Source organism: Haplochromis burtoni, unplaced genomic scaffold (assembly GCF_018398535.1).
Source record: "Haplochromis burtoni strain Fernald_Lab_line unplaced genomic scaffold, NCSU_Asbu1 Contig_55, whole genome shotgun sequence".
Lineage (NCBI taxonomy): Eukaryota > Metazoa > Chordata > Actinopteri > Cichliformes > Cichlidae > Haplochromis > Haplochromis burtoni.
The window spans coordinates 1553481-1565783 of NW_024582416.1; the positions used below are offsets into that span (position 1 = coordinate 1553481).

General features: G+C 41.3%; 2 protein-coding genes across 3 annotated transcripts; one reads left to right on the forward strand and one right to left on the reverse strand.

Moving 5' to 3' along the window:
- The first annotated feature begins 2302 nt into the window (after positions 1–2302).
- On the forward strand, positions 2303–7065 carry tmem54a (transmembrane protein 54a). Its single transcript, XM_005922320.3, has 6 exons — positions 2303–2467; positions 3575–3771; positions 4128–4187; positions 5290–5484; positions 5573–5710; positions 6766–7065. The coding sequence occupies exons 1-6, from the start codon at positions 2434–2436 to the stop codon at positions 6889–6891; spliced, it is 750 nt and encodes a 249-aa protein (XP_005922382.1). The 5' UTR covers positions 2303–2433; the 3' UTR covers positions 6892–7065.
- A 44-nt stretch (positions 7066–7109) lies between these two features.
- LOC102299140 (probable histone deacetylase 1-B) lies at positions 7110–12139 on the reverse strand. Of its 2 annotated transcripts, none has more exons than XM_005922318.3 (14): positions 11986–12139; positions 11170–11282; positions 10977–11094; positions 10826–10900; positions 10564–10702; positions 9780–9921; positions 9611–9703; positions 9414–9522; positions 9177–9317; positions 8907–9015; positions 8402–8532; positions 8169–8321; positions 7982–8033; positions 7110–7878 (listed from the first exon to the last, which is right to left on the reverse strand). In XM_005922318.3, exons 1-14 carry the CDS (start codon positions 12035–12037, stop codon positions 7851–7853), a joined length of 1455 nt encoding a protein of 484 aa, XP_005922380.1. In that variant the 5' UTR covers positions 12038–12139; the 3' UTR covers positions 7110–7850. The 2 variants fall into 2 exon arrangements, with proteins under 2 accessions (XP_005922380.1, XP_005922379.1); XM_005922317.3 differs by having other exon boundaries at positions 8151–8321.
- Positions 12140–12303: the final 164 nt, after the last annotated feature.

Consider the following 12303-nt stretch of genomic DNA (forward strand, 5'->3'; position numbering starts at 1 on the left):
CTTTCAAGGAATGAAAGGAGTTGAAGGATAGCACATAAGAGGAAACTGGTTATAAAAGATTAAAGAAAGACATAAACTGGGAGCACACCACCTTCTGCCTCATCTAGGTGGAGCCATTGTCAAAAAGCTGACTAAGGCTACGTTCACACTGCAGGTCTTAATGCTCAATTCCGATTTTTTGATCAAATCCGATTTTTTTTTTCTGCTTGTTCACACTACAAATAAAATGCGACAGCAAACGCGCTCTAGTGTGAACGCTCAAAGCGGCCCGCATGCGTAAAAGAAGATGTCACACACAACGCGCTCTGTTTAGACCCAGAGCAAACAATAATGTTTGATTGATGGCCCTTAATATAAAGACTTCGGACTTTACGTTTCCCAATTTTTGCTTTAAGTTATTTTGTTATTTGATATTGTAAATAACCTAATAATTATCCTTATTGCTGTTTTAGAGGAGCGGTGCTTCAAAGGATAGTTGCAGATTTTGAATTTGGGGCACTGAATGTGGTTTTTAATCTGCTTTTTTTTTAGCAGCTGACTAATCGATTAAGACCCAATGAATACAGAGCATTTGCCCAACACTTTCTTCTTTTATTTGACACTGGTATTGTTGTGATGGATTGTGCAAAGTCAGGAAATTTTTATATTTGTAACCTAGGTCTCTCCCCAGCAATATAAGACTTGAGCAGGCAAATGCAGTGCTGTGCAAAAGTCTTGAGCCTCCCTCATTTCTTTACATTTAGCTTCCAAACAGGGTTCCACTGGGTTTTCTGGGGGTCTTTCAAAGGTTTTCTTTGAACATTGGCCACATTTTCACTCATTTTAAGTCCCGTCCTTGTACCTGACAATTTTTGGAAGAGTGTTTGGTTGTTTTTGTTGTGTTTTTTACATTCGTTAAGACACTTAACACCGACATATGACTCACTTAAGCATTAAAAAGGGATCTAACTCATAGGAACCAGTTTTTTGTCTACACATAATATACACGTTAGAACAAAAAACCAAAAAACAAATTTAAATTGTAACTTTTGGCTCTTTGTCTTAAAGAATTTTACAGATTGTTCCCATTTCTTTAGTAGAATCTTTGTCAGAGATAAAATATATTCACAGGCATGAAATATTACTTTTGCACAAAGGGATTCCCAGAAAGCTATCAGCTGAAACCTTGGCATATATCATGCAGTCCTTAAAAACTGAGGAAACTGGACAAGAGGAGGACGAAACAGTATCTGAAAGCTATCTGTAAAACACAGTGGAGGTGCTGTCATGTTTGGGGCTCCATTTCAAACATGGTGTGTTTCCCATTAATGGGATTATTAATGTAGAAAAGCTTTTTGATATCTGGAAAGCATCTGATTAGCCACAGCTTCATTTTTTTTAGCATGACAATGATCCCAAGCGCACTAACAATGCAGTAAAAGCATACCTGAATATAAAAACACAGAAAGGAATACTCCCCGGCCCCTCAAGGCTTGTTAGACTTGTACAAACTCTGCTTGTGCCTTATCTGTTTCCATATAGTGTAGTCTACACGTTTTAAGAAGTAGCTGCACTAATTCCCAATTTCCTTGCAAAATATAAAGAAATGAGGGGTGATTCAAGACTTTTGGTCTTGTAAATAACAATTGGCCTATATTCTCATTCTGGGAGAATAGGAAGGTTAAATCCAGGTTTAGTTTTATACTTTTTGCAGAGAATATATAAGCTACAGTCAACAGCATTCATAAGTATAAGAGTATTTCCCAGCAACAGACAAGGTTTGTCTGAGTCCACTTAAACCTGCCGTTGTGGTAAATAAATTACACAATCATGAAGCACGGTGACATGGGGATTAGCACTGTTGCCTCACAACAAGAAGGTCCTGAATCCATCAGGCCGGGGTGTTTCTGTGTGGAGTTCTCCCCGGGTACTCCGGCTCCCTCCCTCCAAAGACATGCAGTTAGTGGGGTTGGGTTAATTGGTAACTCTAAATTGCCCACAGGTGTGCGTGAAGGTCAGTGGAAATGGTTGTGTGTCTCTAGGTGTTAGCCCTGCGACACACTGGCGACCTGTCCAGAGTGTAACCTGCCTCTCCCCCTAAGACAGCCGGGATAGGCTCCAGTCCCCCTGCGACCCTGACAAGGAGGTTAATAATGGGATCACGATCATGACACTTTTTTAAAATCTAAAAACAATCTAATAAACTATAACAATAGCCTATGTGAATAAAGCTGTATTGTTTGTAAACATATGAATACTTGTTATTGCCTCCGACCGACACTGGAGTGTTTTTGTTTTGTTTTGTTTTGTTTTTTTAAGGTATCGTGGGCGGAGCTTCCGCTCAGGTAGAGCCCGTGTGTTCCCAGGTGTGCGGCGTTTAGAAGAAACCGACAACCCGCCGAAAAACGGTCGAGTCAGAAAGCTGTCGAGAATGAATTTACAAACGACAATAATATGAAAAACAAAGGAAACAGAAAGACGGGCACAGGTGAGTTAACCTTTCACGTAGTCTGGCAGGTACCGAGCAGGGGAATGTACGTGCTAAAGTTTCTAGGCGTGGTCTGTGCTTTTGAACATGGAGCTCAGTGAGGAAGAGACATAATCAAACCACAGTGTTATTGTTCTATTATAACTTAATATTTTAGTGTTTTTCTCGCCATTTATACCAGTTAAGAATAATCCACCCATCGTATGGTTGGGTTTTACTATCAGTGATATTTCTTTAGACTTTCCTTGATATACAAGTGAATCTTTTGGATAGCTGTGAATTATTGGATGCTAACAGTTTGGATAGGATAGTACGGTATGGAGCCTGTACCCCTCTAAGCATCCTTTAAAAGTATGGAGCCAAACAAAGGTGAAAGGATTAGCTTATACTTTATCTATTCACACTGGGAATTCAGTACTGTTACTGCTACTTTACACTGCGGTGGGAAAATGTGTGGCAACAAAGGACAAACTGCCAATATTATGACTGAAAACAAGTATTTCAACAGCACCCACCTGTGCGTGAGAGCAGCGGACCATTGGGCCACCTCTGTGTGCTGATAAATGTTTGAACACCCCACCCTGAGCTTTGTCTTGTTTGGTTCAGGATTTGCTTACATGGTCTCTAAACATGTGTGCTTCACTCTTAAAACGAGGGACACAGAATAGTGCAGCGTGAGCCTGCTGAGACCTGCAGTCTTACCACAGCTGCAGTATTTTCTGCATGCAGTGGAAGACATCTTCAGGCCTCTCTGCAGGGGGCTGGGGATAATTGTGGTTACTGCCTTGTTCTCATATTGTGCTAACCGCTGCCCCGCTTCCTTTTTAACTCTGCATAAGCCACGGTAAAGTCTGCACTAACTTCACACAAGGTCTCAGTGTTTCACATTGAGATCGTATTTCAGTTCAGTTCACATTTAATAAACTTGTATGCACACGCGTCAAGCTGATGTGCACACAGCTGTCAGAAAGTATGAACTGCTGCACACACAATGCAATGATGATGTAGCTGTTTATCCGTTTCCCCCGCGGCAGAGATCATCATGTTCAAAGCTAAGTTAAGCTCATGATTTCAAGATAACATATTTTTGGTTTTGGCTTCCCTCAGGACTATGCTGTGCCAACCTCAAGGACAACAAAGTCTTGATGAAGATGGGGTTGGCGCTGGTGCTGGTGGGCCATGTAAACTTTATTCTTGGAGCACTGGTGCACGGCACTGTGCTCAGACACATCAGTCTGCAACGCCAGGTCAAGAATTTGGTGTACCCCATCGCCAATATCATCGCTATCGTGGCAGGTCTTTTGGTAAGGGCTAGGACTGACAGCTGCGTACTGTTACATACTGCATATTAAAAGGGAAAAAAAGAGACAAAATTACAGGACATATATTTAAGGGTCATTAATGGCTTTATCCTGACCACACCAAAGGGCCAATCCCTGGATTAAACAAACAAACAAACCCATTTAAAAGCTGCAGGAGAAGCAGGTTTACAGAGACAAATTTACAATCAGAAACATGATCAAACCATCACAATGGCACATTCAGTATACAGCTGGAGTGTCCTCTCTGTCACTTGAATGTTAAACTGAATGTTTGAGTCATGTTGCGTCATCTGTCTGAGTAATCATCTTTTTTTGCTGAACTTCTGGTTTTTCTTTAGGGAGGGATCTGTGGAATAACAGCTATAGTCCTATCCAGAAACAAGAAAAACAGGATCCTGGTAAATATTCACTTTGCCAAATGGCTCTTGATTCCGGGTTGCTGTTAGAACCTGCTTTTTGTTTGTGACTCAGTGCGTGTGTGTGTGTAGATAACGATTTAAATACGTAACATACTTGCATGCAAGCGTAAGCTCCAAACAGGTTTGAAACATTGGATGTGTTTTCACTGAACAATCTGTGCCATCAGCTACATGCTAAATGTCATCTTTTCTATCATGGAGAAATATTTCTATCACTTCCCAACATACACTACAGCTCAAAAGGCTTTAGCCAACTCACACTTCTTTATATTGTGCTACCAAGGAGTGCTCTTGAGCAATACTTCAAAAGTTGACTCTGATCATCTGGACGTAGTGTTTTCAGTCCAGATGAACAGAATCAACTTTTGGAGATTTACTTACCTGGGTGATTGAGCATGCATCAAGACTCTTGAGCAATAGTTCTCCAGGCATTCTAAAGCTAGCGTCCAAAGTTGTTGTTTTTTTTTTTTGCTTTGGTTTTTTTGTATCTGTATCTGAAAATTTTCAGATGATTGTTTTTGAGATTTTTTTTTTTTTGTTAATCCACGTAACACTGACCTATATGAACGCATTTCAAATTGCTTCTTTAGGAACTTTGTTACAAGTAGCCTGTCACAAAAATCACATAGTTTGTTCCAGTTTCTTCAACTGACTCTATGAAAAATGCTGCAGTTTAAAAATAACAGTTTGACAGGCATAAAATAGCAGTTTTACCCAGAGTGCTGTTGGCTGAAAATTTAGATCTTAGCATATCTTAGCCTGATGTGCAGTCACATCACACACTTTCCGTCAGGAATGTGTCTAATTGGCCACAGCTTCATTTGATTGATTTATTTGTTAGCATGACAATAATCCCAGCGCTGTTTTGGCAGTGCAAAAAAGCATACTTGGATGGAAAAACACACAGTGGGACATTTTGAGTCATGGCTTGGCCTCCCCACAGTCCCACAAAGCTTTGAATGTCGTTCAAGAAGCCTGGAGAACTTTTCCTGAATAGTACTTAAAGGTGGTCATTCCAAGTATTGACTTTCAAGATCATTCGAATTGTACCAACTCTGTTTTCGTCGTGTTGTTTTTGCAGATATGGGTCCTGCTGGTCTTCAGTTTCATAGCAGGTTTCCTGGCGTCTGCCTCCACCGTGGGCTTGTTAGCTTCTGTGATTACAGCTATTATGTCCAAAGGAAAGGCCCTGCTGTCACAATGCAACGCAGCCGTTCAGAATATTAGCTCTTTTAGCATCACAAACGAATGCCCCTTTGATCCCACCCGTATCTATGTAAGTTTAATATAAACATTCATCTAGTGACCGCACTTCTGATTTGAACTGTTGTGTGGTGATCAGTTTTGCACTTTGTTTCATCAAGGCGACCACCATCATTCTGTGGCTGCCGCTCATCTTTATGTCTGTTGTGGAAGCAGTGTTCTCCTTCCATTGCTTTGCTGCCTGCACTTCATTCCTCTACCTCTGTCCATGCAGGAAGAGGCCACGTGTGAAGAACAGGGTAAGCGACAGTCAGATCATTGTCAGCAGCGTTAGCGGTACATTACTTATTAGGGTCACATCATAGTAACAAATTTCAAGATTTTGTTTTTGTGAGGAAAATGATAACGATAATTTTCTACCTGACATTCTTACAATGATATCTCTCTGTAATAAATATATATTAAAAAGGCAGACATGTAATCTTCAGCCAGACGTCACATGTCTAGATTTGGTTGAGAAATACTTTGAAAAGAAAATTTGCAAAGATGTTGAAGATGTCATATCGCCATCTGTGGGACGTCCTTCTTGGTCTCTCTAGCAAGAGAAAGTTTGTGTACAAGAATAGTTTTATTTGATCATTTTAACGACCATGTTTCCTATTCTTATCACTTGTGCCTTCTGTTTTGCAGTAGTGTGAATAATATCTCTTGCTTGTCTGACTGGATAACTATCGTTGGTGGAATTGGAGTATCCATCCAGCATACATGTACAGCTATCCTTCTCTGGTTCTGTTTTTACAGTCACTGATCACTTTTGAGTGGCAGCAGAGCAAAGAAGGGAAGCGATGATTAATTTTAGGAAAAAAATGGCATAATTTTAAAAAAACGTGAAGAAATTAAACACGGAGGTTGATGCAGAAATAGCAGCAGACTTTGAGTGTCTCTGTGCGCTAGAACAATATTAAAAACTGAACGTGTGCACTTTAAGCACTTTTCCAGTGCTCATATTAATAAGGTCTCACCTATTTGAAGTAAGGAAAAAAGCCAGCTACGCAAGAAATGTATCGCTGTCATCGTAGCCCTGTAATTAATACCGAATCTGATGCATTAAAATTGTTCTTCCATTAAATTAATATTTGTGCGTAACAGTTTTATTTATTTTTCAGCTGAAGCATCGGTGCAGCGTAATGATCTGTTTTGAACCAATTTCTGCATATATAGCTTTGCAGTACCGTAGCTCTAACCAAGAGATTAGAAGTTGACATCTTATTACCACCATGAAGTAAACCTGTGCTATTAATTCTATCCCATCCCCACTGTTGGAAAACATCATGTGAAATCATTCATATTTCAGATGCGGAGATCTGCTGAAACCACACCAGCACTGCAATACAGGGAGACGGACACTGAAGTGGGATCTACAGAGCAGGATGACCTGCTGGACAGCAACACTGCTGGGGTGCAGAGTGACTTACTCTGAAGCAGCTCAATCTAAGAGAATAGGTTACAAAGTGCTGAGCTGCACTGGCTAAAGCGTGGATTGTTACACATTTAATGTATGAAGACAAGTTGACAATAGGGCTAGCCTTTTTATATCAAAATGCATTGTATTCTTGTGTTAAAGAATTAAAACTTTTCCAAACAAAACTGAAAACTACGGGACCTTTTGTTGCTCAATAACATCTGGAAGCTGTCGTCTTTTGTGTTGAACACTTTTACTGATGTTTTTCAGAATACAAATTTATATATACACACACAACAGATGATCTCTGACATGTCTTGCCTCTCAAGTTCCTGTGAGATCTAAGCCTTACACTAAGTCTGATTCAATCTGACAAAACGTTATCAATATCGCAACCCGGGAGCCCCAGAAATCAGACAGATGTCATCGTGGCTGTAAAGGACAGAAACTAGAACCTAAAATATAAAAATATGCTTACGATGTGCCACATAAAAGCTAATTGTGAATGTTCAAGCGTCTCACTGACTTTGGCAGGCAAGACCAGTGACACAACATTACAGAAAAGGATCTAGGGTACCAGCATGCTGTTCAACTACATATTCAAAGGCACAGGACAAAAGTGGGACTGAAATACCTAAAATAAAGTAGCCAAAATATCATGATTTAAATAAATTAAATCCATCAGATATATAAAAGCAGACATTTGCGAAGCCATTTTTACAATGTTGGTCACAAGAGGGGGGGAAAGCAAGTATAAGAGCATAAAAAAACGAAACCGTATACAAAAACAACACTTCAGTCCATTAACAGCAAAGTTGAAAAGGTTTTCTAGAAAAACACAGAACCCGTCTCCATTCTCATGGAGAGAGGTCTCATTGTAAAGTCAAAGTCCTTTATTTGCTTCCACTGCAGCAGTCTTATCCAAACAAAATCTCCGTTCTGATCTGTTGTATTGGCGTCACTGGGTGCTGAGGACCTCAAGGTGTCTTGGATTCCTCTTTTGGCCTAAAGAACCCAGAGTAACAGCGAGTAAGGACATTATTAGCATTCCCACTTAACCACCTCCTGGACAACAGGGTCAATGTGTGTGTGTGCACTGTTTTCTCACTTTGATGTGTCCATTTTCTCCTCCTCTGGCACCTTCTCCTCTTCTTTGACTTCTGTTAAAAACAAAAATAGCATCAGCCACCCCGAGAGCCATAAAAATCATATTTAAGTGCTCATGATATTACAGAACTACATGAGATAGGTGAGATGAGAATGAAAAGCATAGATACCTTTTGTTTCTCCCTCACCTTTCTTCTCCTTTTCTTCTCCCTCTTTCTCTCCTTCGGATTTAGTTCGCTTGGCCTTCTTGAAGCTGGCAGCATTTCTGCGGCCTCCTTCACCTTCATCCTCCGAATCAGAGAACTCCTCCTCACAGGCTATCCTCTTGTCACGAGAACGAACTGAGGGGTTAAATTTGAACATGTTACACTCTCCCGTCTGGCAGTTTGAACTGAACTGGGGTCTGTGTGAAGGTTCTTACTGGATACGCGCTTGTTGGGATCCTCCTCCTCCTCATCCCCGCTGTCCTCCTGCACTGCATCTTCTGGAATGGCCTGCATCTGGACACCAGGGGCATGAGGGAGCATCCGCAAGTTCTCAAACAGGCGCTGCCTAGAGGGGAGAAAGAGGATTTTTCAGTCAAAACATTTTCCACAACCTATGTGAGCTGCTCTTTTCCAGCAAGGCTGCTATAAAAACTAAAGAGCTGTTGAGGAAGAGCTTTGTGTATGCCTTTCTTCAATTCTAGCCAGGATACCAGATTTGTGTTCATTTAACAGGCCCAGGTTTCACTCTGTGTGAAACCTGGGCCTGCGTGTAAGCAAACAGACCAAATTGCTGATTTAGGTTCTGTTTTAGGCTGCAATGTGTCATTTTGGAACATGTTTTGCTGGCAGGGTGCCACGGGATATTTTTGTTCTATAAAATGTGTTGTGGCTCAAAAAAGGTTAAAAAAATACTAATTTAATCTATTTTCATGAGCTTACTTGATCTTCTCCAGGTAGTCGTTGGTGTTCTGATTGGTCATGTTGGAGGGGCTGATGTGCAGCTTGAAGTCTGGCCCAAAGTACTCAAAGTAGTCGTTGTATGGAAGCTCTGTGAAGCAAGTTTTATTAAAAGTATGTTAATGCTTTAAGGAGGCTGCTGGCCTCCTTTAGTGCTATGAAACCAAAGTTTGCTGCTAGTTCGTGGGACCAGCACAGAAGAATGTTACCCAACGTCTGTGTCTTAATTACAGCAAAGACATTTAAACACACCATTTGGGATGGAGGTATCTAGGGCCACGGCAGTCTCATACGTCCAGCAGCGTGCCACATTACGGATAGTATAGCCTCCTCCACCCAGCATAAGCAGTGGCAGGTTGAAGCTCTTCATATACTCCACACACTTAGCATGACCTAAAGCAAACAACATGGAAACAATCATTAAGCCTTCTTTAGAGTCTCAGTCCAATTTAGATCAAGAGAAGAGGATTTTTGTTTTAGTTAGCCAACCTTTGATGGTGAGGTTAAAGCAACCAAGCCTGTCTCCAGACAGCGAATCGGCTCCACACTGGAGAACCACCGCGCTGGGTTGGTACATCTCCATCACTTTAGCCATGATCTACACAAACAACACAAACACTATCACGAATGTTTCGGTACAAAAATGTCAAAGTGCAAAAGTTACCAATAGTTTTTTTTTTACTCACAGGCTTAAATATGGCTTCATAGGACTCATCGTCAATCCCATCCCTCAGCGGGTAATTCACAGCGTAATATTTGCCCTTTCCAGCTCCGATGTCCTACAGAGAACAAAGCAAATATCAACTGACTGCATTACCACACTGACATTTTGAAATCTATTCATCAAAGACCTACCCTGAGGTCACCGGTGCCAGGGAAGTACTCTCCATACTTGTGGAAGGACACGGTCATGACACGGTCTGTGGTGTAGAAAGCCTCTTCCACACCATCTCCATGATGGATGTCAATATCTATGTACAGAACTCTCTGGTGGTATCTGAAAATAAAAGGAAAAGTTCTTGGAATCCACATAATGTCAGAAATATCGTCATTTACTTTTGAGGCTATATCACTTGTGTGCTTTGGGTCAGTGGCTTCCTTCATCTTGCAACAACACAGTTTCTTCAAAGAACAGTTTGTTATCAGCTGTGAGGTACCAAAGAAACCACAAACCACGATGCTTCTTCCAGTATGTTTTACACCTGGAATGAGGTTTTGGTATGCAGTGTCGTCTTTTCTTTTTCTGCCCTCCCAAATGTGGTCTTTTGAATTGAATTTGGATTTTGGTGGGCCTTGAGACTTCTACAGTGTTTTTGTCATCATTCATGCCTTTATTTACACCTCCTGGTATGACTTTTGATGGATTTATACTGAGTATAGGGAGTCTGATGAGCAATCAAGCTATTTTGCCTTTTCCAATTTGTGCATACTTATAATTCTTCATCTAAGGCTGTGTGAAAGTTGTTTGTATCGTGCTATAGTTCCTACCAACCCATCTGTCTTGCACTGATCACTGATAAGAGTGTGGGACCTCCTCAACTTTTGTTTTCAATCTACTCATCTAAAACTGTATCTTTTGGAGAAGTAATTTGCAGAGACTTTTACTTCCCTTTTCCCTGCTGTAGCATTTTTGACTTACTTCAGTAACTCCAGGATAGCCAACACGATGTCATTGACATAACAAAACCCAGAGGCCTCTGACTTCTTGGCGTGATGAAGGCCTCCAGCCCAGTTGATAGCAATGTCTGTCTGCTGTTTGTTCAACTTCACAGCACCGGCTGGAGGACCGCGAGGATGTGAGAATTGAGAATCAGATTATGTTGAATTTAGCAGATTACTGACATTATTACTGAAAGATGCTGCATGCCTCTCTGATGAGAGTTCAAATAAAGAAAACTCACCAACGGAGCCCCCGCCTGACAGCTGGCAAAACTCAAATAATCCATCAAACACTGGACAGTCCTCCCCCACATTAACTGTAAAGAAAAGCACAAAATTAGTCAACGTACACAATCAGTTTAATTGACTTTAGCTAAACAGCAAGTCTCTTACATCTCTGCATTTGTTTGCTGTATTCTGACATGTTATCGGGCCGGATTGAACGCAGGAACTTGATGTAATCGTCACTGTGATACTTGGTCATCTCCTCCCCACTCGCTTTGTGTGGACGCTGCAACAAAAAGGGGCAAATTACTTACAGCTACTAAAACCAAACTTACACATCCAGACTGTAACTTTCACATACGTATATTTCCATCTTTCTGTAGAGGCCATAGTTCAGTAACAGGTTGTGTGTCATGCGGATTCGGTGGGGCTTCATGGGATGCCCCTGTCCATAATAATAGTTTCCAACATCACCTGAAATGAGAACAAATAAAAACACACTGGATTACTATTTTACTCTACAGTCACGACCTCAGTTAGGAGAAGCAGAGCTGAAGTACAGAGGTTTGCACGTATGAAACATCCATGCAGCGGAAAAGGTTGTGAAGGTATCCAGCTGTAACTTCACGCAGGTCTGTTAAGGACCTCAAGCCAAGACACGCAGATCAAAGAGTCTCTGTTAAAGTCCAAACTCGTGGCGTACACGGAGGATTTAGTGCACTGTGGGTCAATATCGATGAAAAGCGGTTTTTTTAACCAGAACCACCGACATCTGAAGGAAGTAAGACGACCTAACCAAGTGTTAGCCTACTATTAACCAACTGTATTAACAATGAAGTACCCATTGTTAGCCTGCTAGCTAGTAACATTAACTAGTCCAGTTAAAGTAACAAGGTCCGGAAGAAAACGCTTTTAAGCAACATCTGAAAAGAAATCCTAGTATTTAGACAGTCTGAGCAAATATTATTGGAACATTAAGGCTCTGCTCGGACACAGCGGGACTGTGAGCGGCTCAGATGCTGTAAAGCCGCCTGCGACTCGAGCTAGCTACGTTAGCAACAGTGCCAGGTTAGCAGGAGGTTAAAAAAAAAGAAACGGTAACCTTTGTTAGTGCAGAGAGGCGGATTTGATTCATCAACACGCCAGCGGTTTAGAGTGCAGCAACCCCAGTACTCACCATCATAGTAGTAGCAAACTTTTTTCTTTGTTCCTTGAGAAGTAAGCGCCATTTTTAGTCCGTTTTTAGCTGAATTTCACCGCCGCCGCACACACACCGCAGGAGACAACGGCGACAAGAGGCGGAGAGTTTGTGCCACGGCCAATCAATGGAGTGTGATGCTATAGTCTCGCCACAGGGGGCGACAGAGGGAGAGGCTGACAGAATCCACGACATGAACATGAACTACAGCGCGGATGAAATTATTTCTGTAGTTTACCTCATTAAAGACAGCAATATCATAATTGTTTTTATTTTAGTTAGAAGAGATTTTGCTTC